At 38.5% G+C, this 20716-nt stretch overlaps 1 protein-coding gene across 1 annotated transcript; it reads left to right on the top strand.

Moving 5' to 3' along the window:
• The first annotated feature begins 1756 nt into the window (after positions 1-1756).
• Positions 1757-18640, top strand: LOC146610745 (scavenger receptor cysteine-rich type 1 protein M130-like). Its single transcript, XM_085344429.1, has 19 exons — positions 1757-1820; positions 3233-3553; positions 3776-3874; positions 4016-4237; positions 4314-4505; positions 4607-4761; positions 5578-5725; positions 5973-6281; positions 7100-7405; positions 7670-7966; positions 8384-8692; positions 9290-9586; positions 9877-10149; positions 10616-10776; positions 11188-11296; positions 11475-11633; positions 12049-12144; positions 17959-18111; positions 18254-18640. The coding sequence occupies exons 1-19, from the start codon at positions 1763-1765 to the stop codon at positions 18436-18438; spliced, it is 3849 nt and encodes a 1282-aa protein (XP_085200555.1). The 5' UTR covers positions 1757-1762; the 3' UTR covers positions 18439-18640.
• The last annotated feature ends 2076 nt before the right edge of the window (positions 18641-20716 follow it).

Genomic DNA, 20716 nt, shown 5'->3' with positions numbered 1-20716 from the left:
GCGGTCTGATAAAATGCAGCAGGAGGTTGTTGTTTTTAAGTCTTTCTTTCTCACTGAATAATATTTCCTTTCTAAGAATATTACTAGTTTGACATTTCTCTGATGTGAGCTGATGTTTTGCTGTGTGTGCTGCTCCCTAAGGCTTTGTGTTTTTGTTTAAGGACATAATGATCTCAGATATCAGGGTTACTGATAGAAGTTGACATTTAATGTAACTTCATTAAAGACAAATGCTTTGAAACCTTCTTCTTCACAATACTAGTGGAATTATACAGTTGTCTGCTGCGGCTAAGGACACTGATTAAAAAACTAATTTTAAATCAAACAAAATGTTGCTCTTTAAAATTGATTTACCATACTATATTTATTTATAGAGCTCTTTGAAAACAGGCACAGCTATGACAGAGTATTAGGACCATGTTAAGAAGAAATAAATAGTGTTTATTTCAGGATTAAAGTAGATATTTTGAGATTAAAGTTGAAGTGATACTTTGATAAAAAAGTCAAATGTGGAGGTTACAGTTGCCGTTTCAAGACAAACTGGCACGGCTGCTACACTCTCTAAAAACTCTTTGTGTAGATAAGTTGATCAGCCATCTTGGGATACAAAATACAAACTCTTTACTGCATCAATATTCTTGCATCTTTCTATTCACAGCTATTTCATTTTGCACAAATCTGGCTATCTATTCCAAGTTTGTGTGTTTTTCCTTCTGACCAGATGCAGCTCTCCGCACCATCTTTTCAGTGTGATTAATACTTATCGTCCCACTGTGTTTCTGTACTGAAAAGGTAATAAACTAACTAAAACCAATTCTACTGACTCGTCTACACAAGGTATTTGTAGAGGGTTTAATACTCCTGGCCCTAATACTCATTCATACACAGCAAATGCATGCTGCTGTTGAATCATTGAAAACAATCAAAGACAAAAACTTATTTTATCTGTTAGTTGTAGAAAACTATGTGGAATATTTTTGGTGTTACTATTATTACAATGTTGCTAAAAAATGTTCATGATGATTTTTTTAAATTAAAAAATTGTGTTTATGTTTGTTACCTATCCTTATTTTGATTTTGTGATGTAAATTTATTAGTATTAAAGAACATGATAATCTGTCTGTGCTCATTTGCATAAAGGTATTCATCATAAGCAACACAAGAAAAATTAATTGCATTTATAACATTAGAGTTTGTTAACATCACATCTTTTTTTCTGTGGTTATGGATTAACTGAATTTATCAGTATTAAAGAACTTGGTAAACTATGTTAAGTTTGTTTGCATGAAGCAATATTATGACTCTGTTGAGGCAGATATTATTTAATGGCGTCAAAATTATGTCATAGAGAGTGCTGAGTAAAAAAATCATTTCTAGATCAGTTTATTGAAATATCTCAAATGAAAATAATAATAGCAAATTAAAAACATCAAAACAGCCATGTGCATCAGTTATTAAACTTAACATTTATAATTTATCAACAGTTGATCAATTGTACATTCTAATACAGTATGTTGTGTGCCAGTGTCACAGCATCAAGGGGAATTTTAGTTTAATGAAGAGAAAAGCATAAAAAGGTGCTGTATATGAAGTAAGGACACTTGTGTGTTAGTTGTGTGTCTTTCAATCTAAGTTAATATTTGTGAGTCTAGCTTTGGCGCGTATGCTGCTCATTTCCATTTTTGGTGGGCGAAGCCATGGCAATATAAAGCTGAGCGCATCATTTGTCTGTCTCACTCTCAAGTCATGAGCTGTGGTGACGATGTGGTTCCTCCTCCTGCTTCTCCACCTTGCTCACATTGAGCTGGTGATCTCACAAGGCAAGTTAATTCAGTTTATTTCATTCTGAACAGTAGTAATATTGTTAATTGTTGGTACTAATTTGAATTTCTCTATATGACCGTGTGTGTGAATGCGTTAGAACTGAGTCCAGATGTGATCCTGAATTTGAACCAAAAACCCCCCCAAAACAATCAATGCAGTACTTTTGTGTAAAATTCAACTTAGGAAGAAATCCTTGAAATACCTTTGAAATATTATTTATATTTTAAAATACACCCATTCTCTCGGGTCAGGGTCGCAGGAGCCTATCCCAGCTGTTTTAGGGCGAGAGGCAGGGTACCCCCTGTGCAGGTTGCCACCAGTCTGTCACAGGGCAAACATATAGAGACAGAGAACCATTCGCACTCACAATCACACAGGGCACCTATGACTCTCCTTCTCTCATTTTATTTAAAAACTATATGTAAAATTGTTTTATTTATAGCAGCCTTTTCAAGGTGTGGAAGAAATGTAACAGTTCAATTCAAGTGTATGTCCAGATTTCTGTTGTGATTTTTTTTAAATCAAGACTTTTCAAGTGCAAACTGGGTTTTTCTGTCAAAAAAAAAGTCAAGAAAAGTACAGTATTTACAAAGAGCTCAGTGACAAGAGGCACGTGTTAGAGGAGGGAAGTCCGAGATTTTTGTGACGGATTCTGCAGATGCAGGTGCAAAATATAGTCAGGACAATATTGAAATTAAGAACACAGGCTGATTTTGTCCTGAAATGAACTGACTGCACCTGTGTTTAAAACAGTGCAATATTTGTAAATTATCCATAAAACTAACCACACCCATCAGCATGCCTCCGAATTGTACTCGCATGCTATTTTGGCCCATTAGCAAATTTAGCCCTCGCTGGAAATCACAGTGGTCCAGTGGTTAGTACTGTCACTTCACAGTGCGAAAGTGATTCAAATCCAGCCTGGGGCCTTCCTGTGTGTAGTTTGTCTGTTCTCCTCGTATCTGCATGGGTACTAAGGGCTTAGTTTAATTGGTAATTCTTAATGATGATGGTGAGTGTGAGCATCAGCGGTGTTCTGTCTCCATGTGTTAGCCCTGTGACAGACTGGTAACCTGTCATGGGTGTACAATACCCTTCCTCTTAATCTATGCCATTTACAATAGACACCCCATATGTTAAAAAAATATAAACCACTGTGGTTTTTCATTGTTGTTTTTGTATAAATCTGCTGAGGAATGATGATATTATCCTAAAGAAAGACATGAAGGGATTAAAAAGATTTGTAAAAAAAGTGTTTTTACCGATATTCAGATAAAAAACAAATAAACAAAAGACATTTTAAACTTACAACTTTAAATATTTACTTTGCAGTTCCCAAAAGTAAGTCAGCCATGAAAAAATCATAACAATAATAATAATTTGCTGTATAAACCTTGTATGTTCCTAGCTGAGGACAAACTGATTCTAAAAAACAAAGGAGGCTACCCATGTGAAGGCTACCTTGAAGTCTACCATAACAACATATGGGGTTATGTTGGGGATACACACTGGGACAAGAACACTGAAAAAGTGGTTTGTAAGAGCACTCACTGTGGGAAACCTGTGGAGAACTCAGTAATAGATACTGTTAAGCCTTCTGAAGACAGACCGATCTGGCTCAATGAACTGAAGTGTGAAGGACACGAGAGCGCTCTGTGGAAATGTAAACATCCTGGTTGGAAGTCCAGCTATTACTCAAAGCTCACAGTGAAAAAACTTAAGTGTTCAAGTAAGTTTGTTAGATCTTTCTTTCTCTTTTTTTTCTGGGGGTGGGGGGTATTGAAAGTACTGACAAAAACTGCAACTTTAAAAGCTTAAACTCTTCGCTAAAAGTTGTTAAGAAAATTAAGAAAATGAACTGTATTGGAAATTACTTGATAGGATCGATTGTGGTGTTTGTTGTTTTTTATCTGTATTTATATTTGGCTGGTAATTGAGTGCGTTCCTCAAGGTAATATCACATTGAGCCTGGATAGACACAAATGTGCTGGAGCTGTCAAGTACTCCATTGATGGCAAACCTCCGGGTTACTTTTGTAACAACAGCATTGGTATGTATTTTCTTTTTGCTAATCTTCTATGTGGCAGAGCTGTTAAAATATTGTCAACATTTCTCTCTCAATTTGATGCTATAATAATATTTTATTGCTTTTCGAAATGTTTTGGACTGTTTTAATTCCTCTCTTAAAAAGGTGAAAAAGAAGCCAGGCTTCTGTGTAAAAATCTCGGGTGTGGTGGACTCAGAGAAATTCCTCCCTCAGAGAGTATGGTTAGTGATAATTTCAGGGACTCATCAAAGATGAAGATCGATTGTTCAGCCTTTAAAAATGCAGATCCAGATCATCTGTGGCAGTGTGTGAATGGCGAACAGGACAATTCAGCATCATGCAAACCTGTTTCTGTCATATGTGAAGGTAACACACACACACACACACACACACACACACACACACACACACACACATATGGTGAAAGTGTTTTTATGAACAGGTTATACGAGACTGCAGCTCAAAGGAAACCAGTCAAATGTGTGTTCTGGGCAGCTGGAAAAAGAAGAAAATAACAACTGGGTACCTGTTCAACAGGACAACTTTGATTTTGATGTGTGCCAGCAAATGCACTGCGGTAACTCTCTCAGCCCAAACAACAGCACAAACAAAAACCTTAATGTGACATGCACAGGTAATTCAACACATCTATATTCCAACACAAACAACTTCCAAGCAAACACTTCACACTGTGAAACTGCTCTCTCTCTCTCTCTCTCTCCCTCTCTCCCTCAGATAAAGTTAAAGTAGTTCTGAAGGACTCTGGTAAAGACAACAAGTGCTATGGTACAGTTAATATTGAAGTGAAAGGTTCAGTTAATCCTGTGTGTGCCTCCACCTGGACTAAAAAGGAAGCTGAATTGGTCTGCAAGGAGCTTGGATGTGGGGAAGTGAGTGTTCAAGTTTAGTCAACATAAGTTACCTGGTGTTCTGATACATGGATACTGAGTGTATCAGAAACTGTCCATACAGCAGTGCTATGGACTTTATTGTAATTAGTGTACTAACGTGCACCATTAATACTGAATGCACATGAAGTAAAAGCTGCTGGAGATGATAACAATATTATATATTTCTTTGATGGCACAAGAATATTAGTGATCACCATGTAGCTTTTTCTCCTCAGTATAGTTGGATTGATGCTTTTTTACAGGGTTGCAACAAATGTTTATTTTGTGAATTTTAATAATCACTTGATTTGATCAACATGGCATTGTTTGAACCTCAAAATAATTAAAGCAGGGGTCCCCGACTCCAGGCCGATTTTAGATCTCACCTTGAGTCTACACACCTGAATCAAATGATTAGTTCATTACCAGGCCTCTGGAGAACTTCAAGACATGTTGAGGTGGTAATTTGGCCATTTGAATCAGCTGTGTTGGATTACTGACACACCTAAAAACTGCAGGACATCGGCCCCCGAGGCCTGGAGTTGGAAACCCTTGATTAAAATAAATGAATTAAAATTAAAAATGTTTAAAGTAAGTTCAACAGTTTGAGCTCCTAATCAATCCAACCAAACAAGTGGATGTTAGTTTTATCTGTACTGTTTGATAATTTAAGTTATTCCACTGTCTGTGATTTATATTTATTCACCACTCTTTTTTCCCCAGGCTAACAATATGCAGTGACTCGTTGTCTTTAAATCAGTCAGTGTTTTCTGTCTGTCAATGAAATAAAGCAAACTCATAAATGCTCTGTTCTAGCTGATTTATACTAAAGTCGAACGTCAAAATTCAAGAGGGATAATGGACCGTGTGAGCTGCAAAGGCAGCGAGTCCTCACTGTGGCACTGTCATTCTCAGCATGGCAAGAACATCCAGTGTTCAAACCAACCTTATGTGGTGTGTTCAGGTGAGATACAGCAGTGGAAATGTACAGAGTGGCTGCTGATGGCCTTTGTCTACTTTTATAATGGGATTTTAAATCCTGCAATAAATTCTATGTCGAGAGAGAAAATGAGTTACTTCATTCAGTGAAATTGTGACATTGTTAAATTCTGATTATATTTTTCCCAAAATGTGTTCAGTAAGAGTTTAATTTAATGTATTTATTCTTTTTGTGTTTCGTGGCTGATAAATCTCTTATTGTCGTGGTACAGGCAGTGTGGAGGTGAACCTGGCAGATGGTCCTGGAAGATGTGCTGGGAGATTGGAGATAAAGCATGAGGGCCAGTGGAAGAAAGTTCCTGCAAAAGAATGGACAGAGGCTCAATTAGCAGCTGTCTGCAAACAACTGCAATGTGGGGAAAAAGGCAAAACTGAAAAGTTCAGTCAGGGTTCTGGTAGCTTCCTGTCAATAACGTGTCCGAGAAATAAGAAGATATCAAAGATATCTGAGTGTTTAACAGAAAACTCAAACAACCAATTTTCGGATCGGGAAACGGAAGCAGCTGGAATCACCTGTGAGGGTGAGTGTTATTTTTTTTATTTCTCTGCCCTTCAGTGACATCAGCCGGAAAAACGGTTTCCTTTCTTAAAGGAAGAATGTTTGTATCTTTGGCTTTTTAATTGCTTAACACTGATTATATTGGTGAAGTTTGATCAAAACGGGAAATACTAAATTATTACTAATATACGACAAAAGCTTAGAACCAGGAAAAAGCCATTTTCGTTCATCGATGTGAGGCAGAAGAAAAGAAAATGTGTTTTTTCCCCTCAGCTTATTCTTGACCTCATTCAGGCTCAAGAGTCCTTCTATACCTACAGTTTAATACTTGCAAACTAAGAAACGGATTTTTGTTAATCTGTTTTGATCAGAAAAGTGAAATAAGACACTACAACTTTCATTGATCATGCCATATTACCATTTTTTCTTTAACATGCTGCCTTGACTTTTTACTCAAATGTAATTTACAAAATTATTTTTTGGAAAGTCACATGCTTCTTAAGGAAAGTCTTAAAGCCAATGCCCATTTTTTTCTTATAAAGAGAGATAAAACTGAGTATATTTTAATCTTATAAATATTAAATTGGCCTCCAGTTAAATCTTTACTTGATAATTATTATAATTAGTGTTCAATAAGGTGACCCCGAATAACCACTTAGTTATGCTGGAATAAGCCCAGACTGTGGTATATCTCCATTCAGCTTCTTTCACCAAGTATGTATTTATGCACCACTTTCCTATTTTTGTGTCTATGTCTTTGTGAACCACTGACCTTTCAACAGGTAGACGACCTGCACAGCCACTTACTGTATATCATGTTTCTCTCTTTGTGTCCATCAGGTCACAAGGTGGTGTTTTTAAGTGGAACCTGTTCTGGTCACGTGGGGATAGAGCATGGCAGAGAAATCTACTGGCTCTCTGGGTCTAAAGAGACATGGAACCAAGAGTCTGCAGACACAGTGTGTCAGCAGATGCATTGTGGGAACGCTGCAAACTTTTCTTTCAATTCTAGGGCTGATATGATTAATAAAGTTTGGAAAAACTCTTTTAGCTGCTCATCCAGAAAAAAGTCTCTTTTTGAGTGTAGCCGAACTACACCTCTGCCTCCTGACCACCATAATTCTACTGCCTATGTGAAATGTTCAGGTAATGTGAAATATGAAGGAGTTAAAGTATAAAACTAAGAATAAGGTCATTATGGAATTGATTTATTGTGTCACAGAAGAGACAATTTACTTATAACAGACTTTACCTTTTAATGTCCATAGATGTACATTCACCTCCTTGTTTTCTCTCAATCAAATTTCTACTATTTTCTATTTTTTCTGAAACCTAGCTTGGTCTAAGAAGTTGTGAAATATCTGCTGATACTAGCTTCCTCTTAAATTTAACTTTTTCATGTCACAACAGGAAATATTGAGATGAGCTTGATGAACAGCTGCTGGGGAAAAGTCAGGATTCATGTAGAAGAGAAAGAAGGAGATATGTGTGCAGACACCTGGACAGAAGACAAGTCTGTGAAGCTGTGTGAAAAGCTGAACTGTGGGACGCCCATAAAAGCCCACAACAGTCCCAAAGATGGTGATATCCTCTTTAAGAGTTTACACCCGACAAATCAGACTACTGACCTGACACAGAGCATCTTTGTCAAAAACCAGGACAATGATAAGTCCTGTAAAGAAAAACCAGCCTATGTTGTTTGCTCAGGTAATTGTTTTTTAAAAGTAATTTTATATTACAAAAATATAATAAATGTCATAACTTGCTTTTTAAAAAGTTTCATTTTCAACTGATTTGGACCCTTTGGAAAAAAGTGCCAGTTTTATTGGTTTGTTGATTCTTCAGTCACTAAGTTACAGGATAACAGAATGTAAAAAACAAACAAAAAGACATAAGTCTGTTTTTAAATGTTCCTTCAAATGTTTTAAAAATATCTTTTTAAATACTATTTTTCATAATTAAGCTCATTTGTGTTAAAGAAGCAAATATAAATCTTTCTGAAGCTATCAGACTGAAATTCTTTACACTAAGATGATGATAGTTCTTGTTGCTTAAAATTCTAATTAAAAATAAAATAAGAGTATTATAAATATATAGCATGATTTTCATAATATTTTCTTTCAGGTAGTGTCAAGCCCAGATTTAGCATTCCCAGTTACAAATGCTTTGGAAACGTAGAGGTGGAGTATGAGGGGAAGTGGATCCCTGTGTGCGAGGATGCTCTCAAAGACACTAACAATGGAAACACCATCTGTCAGGAGCTTAAATGTGGTGATGCTGTCGAGACTCTTCCCTACTTTGGACCTGCACCAGCAGAGAAATTAGCCATTTCAAACCTAAACTGCATTGCAAATGCTAACAGTCCATTATCTGCATGCAGCAGTATTACTGCTTCTACAGCTGCCTGCAAACACAGTGGCCTCCGATGCTCTGGTGTGTATAATGATCTTTGTGTCAGCAGTTTCTGAATTATTCTTTGCTCCTTCAGCCTAATTTTAAAATAAAGGCTTTGAAACTGAATTGAAATTGAAACAAACTGAGACTAGTTTGTATTTCAGAAAAATGTTGAGATAAAAATAATGCTGCGTTCAAACTTTGACATGCTCGCCTTCAAAGGTTACTTTTAGTGCAATAAAGGTTAGAATGTTAACATCCTCACCTCCATTAATGATATTTGTTCTACTCAGTTTTACTCTTTTCTTTTCTGCTTGTTGTCCATGTCACCAGTATGGCTCTGCCACACAGTCTGACTCACTTAATGTCTGGAATCAGCTGGAAACAGCTGGCCTGTGCAGTCTGATGGTTATAGAAATATCGCTGCCATCAGTTGTCATCTCTTTGTTATCACTCTATAAAATCATTTTATTTACGCAGCAGTCAGAAGGGTAGCTAAACTTCAAAAGTGTAAAACTTTAAGTTGATGCAGGATCATAATGTAATTTCTGTGTGCAGAGTGTGTTATTTATATCATTCAGATCCTGTTGGTTACATCATGTTTTGTGAACTTTTTATTTCTCTTGTCTGTCTCAGAATGGAGGACGATGGTACCTGACAAAAAGGCCTGTAGTGGAACAGTGTTGGTTCACTGGAGACAGGGACTCAGTGCTGTTTCCAGAGAAAACTTCAATGAAACTGAGAAGGAAAAGCTTTGCCAGAATATGGACTGTGGTGGATACCAATCAACAAATGAAATCCACCCCCAAACAATTGAAATAGATTCTTTTTGGAACAAAAGCTTCAGCTGTGGTGAAAATCCAGGAAGCATTTGGGAATGTGAAAATAAAACCACACCCTCAAGGAAGGAGCCCGTCTTTATTGAATGCAAAAGTAAGATTTATATCAGCAGGACTGATCTTAAATGATCACAGACATTTTACATTTGCACTGGAAACACTGAAGAGTGAAACAAGACACTCGGAGTGTGAAGGAGAATTATTCCAGATACACTGGATAAAGTAACAAACCAAAGCTAAAAGTGTTAAATGAACTATTTGATTATGGACTTGTGCTTCATATTTTGACTTTGCAGTGCAGAGAAGATTAACTGATCATTTCTACCTCAGTGCTTTATGTCTTTATCAATACTTGACTGCAGTGTTTATTGCTTTCCTTCCCAGAGGAGCCCAGTGTCAGCCTTTCACAGGGCTGTCGTGGGGAAGTGAGGATAGATGGCGTTCCAGTGTGTGCTAGTAACTGGGATCTATCCTATGCACACAAAGTTTGCCAAGAAAAGCTTTGTGGCAATGCTGTCTTCATTGAATCCAAAGCTTCATCAAAGGGTTCAGGTAACATTTACCATGTCAGCTGTGAAAAGTACCATTCCATCATTGGCCAGTGCAGGAGGACTAAAGGAAAGTGTGACAAAAATGTGGTGTTCATTACTTGTAGTGGTAAGTGTGAGTCCATACACCTCTCTTTCCATAAACTCATCCCTATATACAGTACATACATGTATGTCCTCTCTTAATTCTGGTAGTATTTTAATTCATTATCTTGGGATAATTTTTAGGTATTTATTTTATAAAACAGAAGATTATTTCTTTAAAATAAAAATGACATTGTCAAGCTCATTATAAGATAGTGAAGCTACAAATAATTTGCATTGCAAACCATGACACTTATAGTCTGGCAGGTTCTGTCCAGAAATCTGAGTTATTTGTTGAAAATTTCTAAAAATAAATATGTGGAACACATGTTTTACACTCCAACTTTAATAAATGCAGAGTGATGACAGGTGCTTGCTTTGCTCCTAGTGATTTTGCTAAAGCTAAGGTGACCATCTCTAACATCATATTTGCCAGACAGAAGTGGATGAGCTTGTTTCCTTCTTTAAACACAGTTTCTTTGCTTTTACAGAAAGTGTAAAGTTCCGCACGACTGAAAAACATGGAGGTGTCCTTTATGTCAATTATCGAGATAAGTGGGAAAGAGTATGTCCATTTAATCATTCCCAAAACTTAAAGCTCTGTGAAGAGATTGATAAAGAGACCCCTAGCACCTCTACGGAAATCAAACAGGTAAATCTTTACATTTTACATCTTGAATCGGTCACTGATTTGTCTCATATTCTACAAACCAAAATCATGGACAGTTTCCTGGCTCTGTGTCTCAGCTTAATCTAATAATGAAGACTGGAATCTCACATTTTAAATATTTAGGTTTATAAAATGGAAAGAAATGCATGAGACTTGTATCTGAATAAACACAAATTGACCAAATGTTTGAAACTTTCTGGACACTTTGCTGACACAAAGTTTGCAGAAATATAAAAGAAATTGAATGTCCCAATACTTTTGGTCTGGACTTCTAGTGACTTCTTTTGCTGTGTGTTGCTTCAGTCCGGCCTGTTTTTTACTGCCAGAGAAAATTTCAGTGTTTTTTATTTTGGCTGTATCTCTAAATGTGAAAAAGTTTAAATTTGATTCAAGGTCAACTTAGAAACAACACTGGAGTTCACTGATGTTACCATGGATGTCAGGCGCTCTGTCAAAAGAAGTTCCTGTGAAAGCACTAATCAAGTTAAAATATACTGTCCCGGTAAGAGAAACCATGAATCCATCAATCAATTAGTTGTTTTTGACAGAAAGACACTTTTTGTATTCTGTAAATCTGAGCTGACTTACTTTGATCAACGTGATACAGACAAAGTGGAATTCAAACTCACTGTAACTGAATCCGGAAAAAAACATAATAAACTGGCTGTGTGTGATTTCAGACTATGAAACACTGACTACCGCACCACCAACCCCACCACGTCCGCCTATACCCACAGGACCTATTATCGTGGGTGTGATATTTCTTCTTGTTGTAGTGATCTTGATTTCTTCATTTATACGAATGTATGTCAGGAGAGTCAGGGAGTCCAGAGCTTTAGGTGAGTATATTTATTACATGACTTACACACATGTTTTTTTATTTGTTTGTTTTTGCTCTAATGAATTACCTTAAAAGGCATAAAAATCCTGACTGAACATGAGATCAATCCAGAGCTTTCATGCTTAAAGGAAAAGGGTGTTGGAAACTTTTAGAGGGCAGTCTTTCAGCATACTGACTGAATTCTGACTCAAATAATGCCGTCACTGCTGCTGATTGAACAAGGAGCACATCAGCTCCACCAAACTCGACCAAATGTAAATACAGAACAGGGAAAATTAAGAACGCCTGTGCTTGTGGTGTGTTTTTCATGCTCCTGTGCTCCTTGTACAGTTACTTCACTGGTACATTAGCACAGTGCATTGGTGAGACAGCTGTTGCTGTATGAGTAAATTTATAACACTGTAACCTTTCAGCAAGAATGCTGCCAGGGAAAGACATGGAGTTTGAAAGTGGAGATTATGAGGACGTCATGGACAAAGACAATGAGATGGAAGACTTCAGTCGTGGCAGTGAGTCATTCATTCAGTGTTATCTTATCTGTTTTTCTTTCTAAACAGTGTTTAAAGTCCATAGCTTAATGGCCTTTGATATACTCTACACCACTACTATCGTTATTTTAATTTGGACACGATAATATGAGAAGCTGCACCACCTACACTAACTACTGCATGTTAGTACTACAGTTTTCTGTCTTCATAACTTATTTTTAAATAACTGTACTATATCAAGAACGTCAGTGGCTCTGCCCATATAAATTGTTACCTGTTTTTATATGTTTTATATAAAAACATGTATATGTTTTTTATCCTCTTCAACGTCATCCTTCCTGCTGTCGAGTTGAAGGTGCACAAATTTAAATTTCACCTAAATTTCAAAAAGATAGACATAAAACAGGTATAAAAAGTAAAATTATCTTTCAAAAAAGTAATATCAGGACAACGCATCTTCTCTTTGACAGGATTACACCATCTTTTGTTCACATATAAATCCAGACCCCCACCTTTTCTCTTGCCACTAGCTTTAGCTTCTGTGTCAGATTGTATCAGAGTGGAACCAGTTATATACACATTATCCAATCCAATCCAACTTTAGTTATATAGCACTTTAAAAACAACAAAGTTGACCAAAGTGCTTTCCAATAATAAAACAGAGATAGCAGTTAAAAACCATACATTAAGCATACAAAGAAATAAATATAAATAACAATAAAATAAATACATATTTTATGTAATACATATTTAAATATGAAAAAGAAGATAAAAAGGTAAAAATCAGTGTATATATATATATATATATATATATATATATAAAAACACCCAGCACGCCCCTGCGGGCGGTTTATCCTTCAAGCTCGGGTCCTCTACCAGAGGCCTGGGAGCTTGAGGGTCCTGCGCAGTATCTTAGCTGTTCCCAGGACTGCGCTCTTCTGGACAGAGATCTCCGATGTTATTCCCGGGATCTGCTGGAGCCACTCGCCTAGCTTGGGAGTCACCGCACCTAGTGCTCCGATTACCACGGGGACCACCATTACCTTCACCCTCCACATCCTCTCGAGCTCTTCTCTGAGCCCTTGGTATTTCTCCAGCTTCTCGTGTTCCTTCTTCCTGATATTGCTGTCATTCGGAACCGCTACATCGATCACTACGGCCGTCTTCTTCTGTTTGTCTACCACCACTATGTCCGGTTGGTTAGCCACCACCATTTTGTCCGTCTGTATCTGGAAGTCCCACAGGATCTTAGCTCGGTCATTCTCCACCACCCTTGGGGGCATCTCCCATTTTGACCTTGGGACTTCCAGGTTATACTCGGCACAGATGTTCCTGTACACTATGCCGGCCACTTGGTTATGGCGTTCCATGTATGCCTTGCCTGCTAGCATCTTGCACCCTGCTGTTATGTGCTGGATTGTCTCTGGAGCATCTTTACACAGCCTGCACCTGGGGTCTTGCCTGGTGTGATAGACCCCAGCCTCTATGGATCTTGTACTCAGAGCTTGTTCTTGTGCTGCCATGATTAGTGCCTCTGTGCTGTCTTTCAGTCCAGCTTTGTCCAGCCACTGGTAGGATTTCTGGATATCAGCCACCTCCTCTATCTGCCGGTGGTACATACCGTGCAGGGGCCTGTCCTTCCATGATGGTTCCTCGTTTCCCTCCTCTTTCTTGGGTTTCTGCTGCCTGAGGTATTCACTGAGCACTCGGTCAGTTGGGGCCATCTTCCCAATGTATTCTTGGATGTTCGTTGTCTCATCCTGGACTGTGGTGCTGACACTCACCAGTCCCCGGCCCCCTTCCTTCCGCTTAGCGTACAGCCTCAGGGTGCTGGACTTGGGGTGAAACCCTCCATGCATGGTAAGGAGCTTTCTTGTCTTTATGTCAGTGGCTTCTATCGCCTCCTTTGGCCAGCCTATTACCCCAGCAGGGTACCTGATCACGGGCAGGGCGTACGTGTTGATGGCCCGGATCTTGTACTTACCATTCAGCTGACTCCTCAGGACTTGCCTGACCCTCTGCAGGTACTTGGTGGTTGCAGCCTTTCTAGCGGCCTCTTCATGGTTCCCATTTGCCTGCGGGATCCCCAGGTACTTGTAACTGTCCTCTATGTCTGCAATGTTGCCTTCTGGTAGTTCAATCCCCTCAGTTCTGACTACCTTCCCTCTCTTTGTTACCATCTGACTACACTTCTCCAGTCCGAACGACATTCCAATGTCATTGCTGTATAGCCTGGTAGTGTGGATCAGTGAATCGATGTCTCGTTCACTCTTGGCATACAGCTTGATGTCATCCATGTACAGGAGGTGGCTGACAACTGCTCCGTTCCGTAGTCGGTATCCGTAGCCAGTCTTGTTAATGATCTCACTGAGGGGGTTCAGGCCTATGCAGAACAGCAGTGGGGACAGAGCATCTCCTTGGTAGATCCCGCACTTGATGGTGACTTGTGCTATGGGCTTGGAGTTGGCCTCTAGTGTTGTACGCCACATCCCCATTGAGTTCCTGATGAAGGCTCTTAGGGTCCCATTGATCTTGTACAATTCTAGGCATTCCAGTATCCAGCTGTGGGGCATTGAGTCATAGGCCTTCTTGTAATCAATCCAGGCAGTGCACAGGTTGGTCAGTCTGGTCTTGCAGTCTCGGCTGACTGTTCTGTCTACCAGTAGCTGGTGTTTTGCGCCTCTGGTATTCTTGCCAATCCCTTTCTGTGCCCCACTCATGTATTGACCCATGTGCCTGTTCATCTTAGCCGATATGATGCCTGACAGGAGCTTCCATGTAGTACTGAGGCAGGTTATTGGTCGGTAGTTGGAGGGGACCGGTCCCTTCTTGGGGTCCTTGGGGATCAGGACCGTCCGACCTTCGGTTAGCCATTCCGGGTGTCTCTCGTTAACTAGCAGCTGGTTCATTTGTGCTGCCAGACACTCGTGGAGTGCAGTCAGCTTCTTCAGCCAGTAGGCGTGAACCATGTCGGGCCCTGGTGCTGTCCAACTCTTCATACTGGAGACCCTTTCTTGGATATCTGCCACTGTGATGGTTACTGGACCCTGTTCAGGGAGGTCGCTGTGGTCTGCCCTCAGATCCACTAGCCACTGAGCATTGCCGTTATGGGTTGCGTCCTTCTCCCATATGCTCTTCCAGTATTGCTCCGTCTCCAGCCTTGGTGGTGCTGTTCTCTTATTATTGTTCCCTTGCCACTGAGAGTACACCTTTGCTGGTTCTGTGGAGAACAGCTGGTTTATTCTCCTGCCTTCTATCTCTCTGGTGTACCTCCTCAAGCGGCTGGCCAAGGCTGTGAGTCTTTGCTTGGCAGTTTCCAAGGCCTCAGGTATGGACAGCTTGCTGTATTTCTTATACACCTTCTTTGTCGCACCTTTCTGCAACTCCGTTAGTTGGCTAACCTCCCTCCATGCTACTTTGAAAGTTGAACAGCCATATATATATATATATATATATATATATATATATATATATATATATTAGGGGTGCAACGATACACAAAATTCACGGTTCGGTTCGATACTTTGGTGTCACGGTTCGATATTTTTTCGATACAAAAAAAATGTTCATGCCTTTTTAATTTGTCATTTATTAAAATTATAAATATATATTTTAACTCAAAAGTACAGTTTTTAAATTTAACCCTAACCCTTGTGCGCGTTTTTTATTTTGACAGCGAATACGCACCTGCGGACCACTTATGTGCATCCCTGGTTATTTAGCTCGTCATATTGCAGCCACAGAAATGATTTTGTCCATGAAACCATAAAGCTGCACTTTCTTTTTGCCTTATAGTCTCATTTGTCATAACTTCTCCGTTTTGTGGTAAGCTTTTCTTTGCCTGTCACTTCTTCACCCTGACCTGTCTTATTTGGCTCAGCAGAACTAAAATATATATTCTGCTGCTTTTACACACGGACTCACATAAGCTCAGCGATTCTCTGCGCGATCAACCTCTCACATGTTTAAGCTTGATTTCACTTGTCATGTTTGCATAGTAAGCTAACGATTAATAAGACGATGTCAGAGGAATTGGTGCACAAATTATCATCACTCACAGATCAGTGCTGTCGCTCTCTATACACAGTTCGCACGATTGCAAAGTGAAAGCAAAAAAACAAGCGCAAATTCAAACGCGACTTCAATATGTCACATATTGACAGTGGCTCACCGATGCCAATGACGTAATTACCCAGCTACATTTCTGAAAGAATGCAAAAGCATTGACATATATTTTTCCTACAATAGCCGGGAAGAGATAGATTTTGGTAGCCCGACTGAAAAAATCGCTAGCTCCGGGACGTCGGGCTAGCGATATTGCGAGCCCTGTATCTGATTGAGGAATCACTCATCTTTGGAAAAGAGAGTTTATTACAGAGAAATGGCTCTTTCCAAAATAAAAGCTATACTATCCGCTTCTTCTGGGCTATATTCTCAGCAGCATAAGGAGAATCATGTGCTAACAGCTGTCTAAATGACTCGGCTAAAGTTAGTAGCATGCTTGTTGTTTTTGTCTTTGCACTAGGATGATGTCGGCGTAAATGTGCAGTCATATTCGTTGTGTTCCCACTAGTGCTTTCAGGTTAATCTCGTTGAAATGACCTTAACGCCACAACACGGCAAATCTCCGTTAACGAGCTATCGCCGATCGCTCCGTGCATGGGGCTAGACGGCCAACACGTTAACGAGCTAACTGCGCTAACACACTAGTTCACACCAATGTAATTGAGCATTGCATGGCACATCCAACATACTGTTTTACTTTAGTCCATGACTCGCTTACCTTCAGGGTCATACGTCACATGAAAACCAAAATAATTCCAAACGCCAGATCTGAATGAGGTTCAATTTGCCTGTTACAAGGAGAGCTTAACTTCTGTCTCGCTAGCTTGCCCTGCGCTCTTCCTTCTGACTATGCTGTCTGTGTTGAGCGCTCAGTGAATCTGCATTCGACTACTCCGCCTAGGCTGCACTGTCGAGCCTAGGCGGAGTAGTCGAATGCAGATTCACTGAGCGCTCAACACAGACAGCATCGTCAGAAGGAAAATTGATAAAATTAATTACAAATGCTGTATTGTTCGATACATATGCGTACCGAACCGAAAGCACTGTATCGAACGGTTCAATATCGATACGAATATCGTTGCACCCGTAATATATATATATATATATATATATATATATATATATATATATATGGACTTTATATCTACCAATATAAAGTCCATTACAAAAATCAAGGCGAGTTGTCAGAAATGCATGTAAAACTCTCTTCAAGTCATAAAAAGAAATAAAAGGTTTTACTTTAGAGAGCTGCCTCAGCTGAAAAAAGCTTTTTCTCACCACTGTGTTTATCTGTTTGTCCAGACATTAGAGTCTGAGATGCTTTGATTCAACCATGTTTCAGTAAAACAGATAAGACTGCACACACACTATACTTTTTGAGTCTTTAGCGGTATCACTAGCTCATCACTTATTTTCATAGAGTTGACAGACTTTGCTGCTACCAGATCAATAATAACCTAAGGTAGAATTATCACCTTTCTGACACTGTCACAAATTGAAAAAGTAATACATTTTCGGTTTATTAAAATGTTCCTTTTTTTCTATATTAGACCCCCTTGTTTGTCAAACTATTTGCCTGCCTTAGATTTATTTCAGACAGCTCCCAGTTTCTTAAAAAATAAAAAACAGGCACAGATCTGGGATGTGGAAGTTTATTTTTTAATCCAACATTAGCTTTTTTTCATTCAGGATTCAGAAAATAAAAAACAGGCACAGATCTGGGATGTGAAAGTTTATTTTTTAATACAATATTAGCTTTTTTTCATTCAGGATTCAGATCTGAGACTGAATTTGTCTCAGAAAATGATGGGCGGAGTGTTTCCTCTTTACCTTATGATGATATTGATGAAGCAGATGAGGCTCGACCCCTGACCTTTCCGGCCACTACTGCTCCTGCTGCCCAAGACATCAACGTTCATGAAGGTGTCCATAATGAAAACACTAGAAAGTTCTGAACCAGTTTGAACACAGTGTTTTCACATTTCAGTACCAATAAATTTCAAATTTGAAAATGGCATCAATCTAATCAGTGTTTAACTGTGCCAAACATTTTTCTTTGTGACAGACGGGGTAACCTACGAAGTGGAAGATCCACAGGAGAGTTATGATGACATTGATACAATCCCTGAAACTGCACAGACTACAGCAGAGATCCACGACAGCCCTGAAACACCACATGACTTAAATACAGCAGCCCCAGGATTGGTGAAGAGGGATGAGGACTACCTAGAGCCAGATCAAGACAAGTGAGCCAAATGCAGCTTTAGAAACTACTTTAAAAAAAAAAAGTCTCACAAAGTGGCTCATGACAAACACGACAAAATTAACTGTTCTTTTTCTCTAATTAAAAATAAGAGGTCAAAAATAATTAAAATATATTCATGCAACATACATTTACTGAAATTCCTTGAAGAAAACGACATTTAATGCAAGAACTTAATTTTAAAAGAATTTAAATCCATCCCTTGATCCTGTATAGCAAAAAACTTAAAATGTAACAAAAAAGACAGATACTAGTGTTATCAATAAATCATTCCATGATATTGTGTTTAATAGTAGTTGAATGTAAAGCTTTTATCAAACATGTCTGTACTGTGTGGTATTACATTTTTCATTCAGTTTTCTTTGTTTAAATGCGTGACGTTGATGCAACACATGAGCTAGCAGATAGATAGATAGATAGATAGATAGATAGATAGATAGATAGATATTAAAAAGGTTTGCTTAGCTTACAGTTTCTTAAAGGCGGGGAGCTAGCCTCCTCTTCCTGCTTCTTGTTTTCAGGCTTAGCTAAGCTAACTGTCTTGTTACATTTATATTCAGCTATAAATGTGAGTGTAATATCGATATTTTCATCAAACTCTGTAGAAACAAACAAGTGTATGCCTCATAATATTAAGCTACTGTTCTAAATATAGTATACTCTTCACAACATAAAGAATTCAATAAGTTTTGGTTGCCATCTTTTGTCTTTCTGAGTGATTTTGTTTCAATTAACACATCAGTTAATGGTCCAACCTGAAATACCAGTGCTGTTGGTATTTTGAAACTGGTCCTTTAGTCCTCATGTTAAAAATGCTCAACTTCACAGGAACATATCTGAGTGACACGTGTGTGATCTTTCATCGTGTTTAGCTTCGCTGGTACATTTTGTTTCAGCACTAGTCAACATTAACATGTGATTTCAAGTCACTGTGAATTACGGATGTACTTTGCTAACAGAACTAACTGGCCAGCACTACGATTAGCTGCTAACTCCCAAGCTCTACCCTACTCCCAGTTGAGATTACATTCTGTTCATAGGGATGAATAACATTGCTTTACTGACAATGAACAACATTTTTAGGTTTGATCCTTTATGCACATCTAGTGATGCCTCAGACACTCGGGGATTTTGGAAATGGCTTAGATGTTGAGTATCAAACTGTATGTTATGTATGCTATTTATAGTTTGATACACAGCACAATAAGCCATTTTATCAATAAGACGTCGCTTGTAGAGTCACCCGAAGCTCTGAACCTGAAAATATTACATGCAATTCTTTCAGGTTGTTGACTCTTTCACTAATGTTTGGGTTCAAAAGAATTTGAATACATTTTCATGATCATGCACTTTAATGTTCTCTATTATAATTAATCATTTTCAGCTGAATTCTTAAAACTATAACAGCCATTTAAATTTTAAGATAAGATAAGATAAGATAACCTTTATTAGTCCCACACGTGGGAAATTTGTTTTGTTTTTAGCAGTTACTATAGCTATCTGCACTGATCATCTATTCCAATAGTTGTCAAACCGCTTACATTGTTTATAACTGTTTATAACTTCCATTAGTTTCTGTCCTGTTTATGACTTTTAGCTGATATGTAATAAATCCTTGCGGTGTCTTTATTATTGTCTTGGGAAAATTCACATGTGATGACTATGTGACGACCTGTCAGTTTGTGGTAGGTACAAAAACAACAAACAAACAAAAAAAACAATACATGTTACTGTTACTGTACTTGAGTAGAATTTTCAGGCATCTATACTTTGCTTGATTATTTATTTGTCTGACAACCTTTAACTTTTACTCCCTACATTTTTACACAGATATCTGTACTTTCAACTCAGGCTCATTACTTTAGGTGGTATCAGTGGAATAATTTATAGTGTTACACTCGGGGTTAAAGTGAGCCAGAGTGAGTGCACATGCCTGTAAGCTGTAGTCACAGTAATTCAGCATCTAGTGTTACGGGAAAGGAGTGAGGATGGAGAGTGTAACATGTTTCTATTAGCTCAACAAACATCAGTACACACACATTTTTGTGTGTAGTTTCACACACAGTGTTTCTGCTAGCTAAATGTCTTGCTGCTGTATTTTCCAGTTGGAGCAGGATTAGAGCTAATTTTATACAGGGATGGAGAACGATGTAAGAAGGAAGGATAGAGATGTAAGTTTCAAAGGTAAGCAACACTTGATAAAGTGCAAATGTGAAGCTTACATGTATCATCATCATTTTTTTCATATATTGGATCCATATATGA

This window comes from Diplotaxodon limnothrissa, linkage group LG20 (assembly GCF_057381915.1).
Source record: "Diplotaxodon limnothrissa isolate DT_005_m linkage group LG20, D_limnothrissa_male_GT1.1, whole genome shotgun sequence".
NCBI lineage: Eukaryota > Metazoa > Chordata > Actinopteri > Cichliformes > Cichlidae > Diplotaxodon > Diplotaxodon limnothrissa.
This window is presented reverse-complemented; position numbering and strand designations above follow the sequence as displayed.

Excerpts from the sequence above, each read along its gene's own strand:
- LOC146610745 (XM_085344429.1), top strand. The coding sequence starts at position 1,763 with ATGTGGTTCCTCCTCCTGCTTCTCCACCTTGCTCACATTGAGCTGGTG. Across the intron at positions 3,554-3,775 it reads GAAAAAACTTAAGTGTTCAA|GTAATATCACATTGAGCCTG; the intron begins GTAAGTTTGTTA and ends GCGTTCCTCAAG. Across the intron at positions 8,693-9,289 it reads CAGTGGCCTCCGATGCTCTG|AATGGAGGACGATGGTACCT; the intron begins GTGTGTATAATG and ends TGTCTGTCTCAG.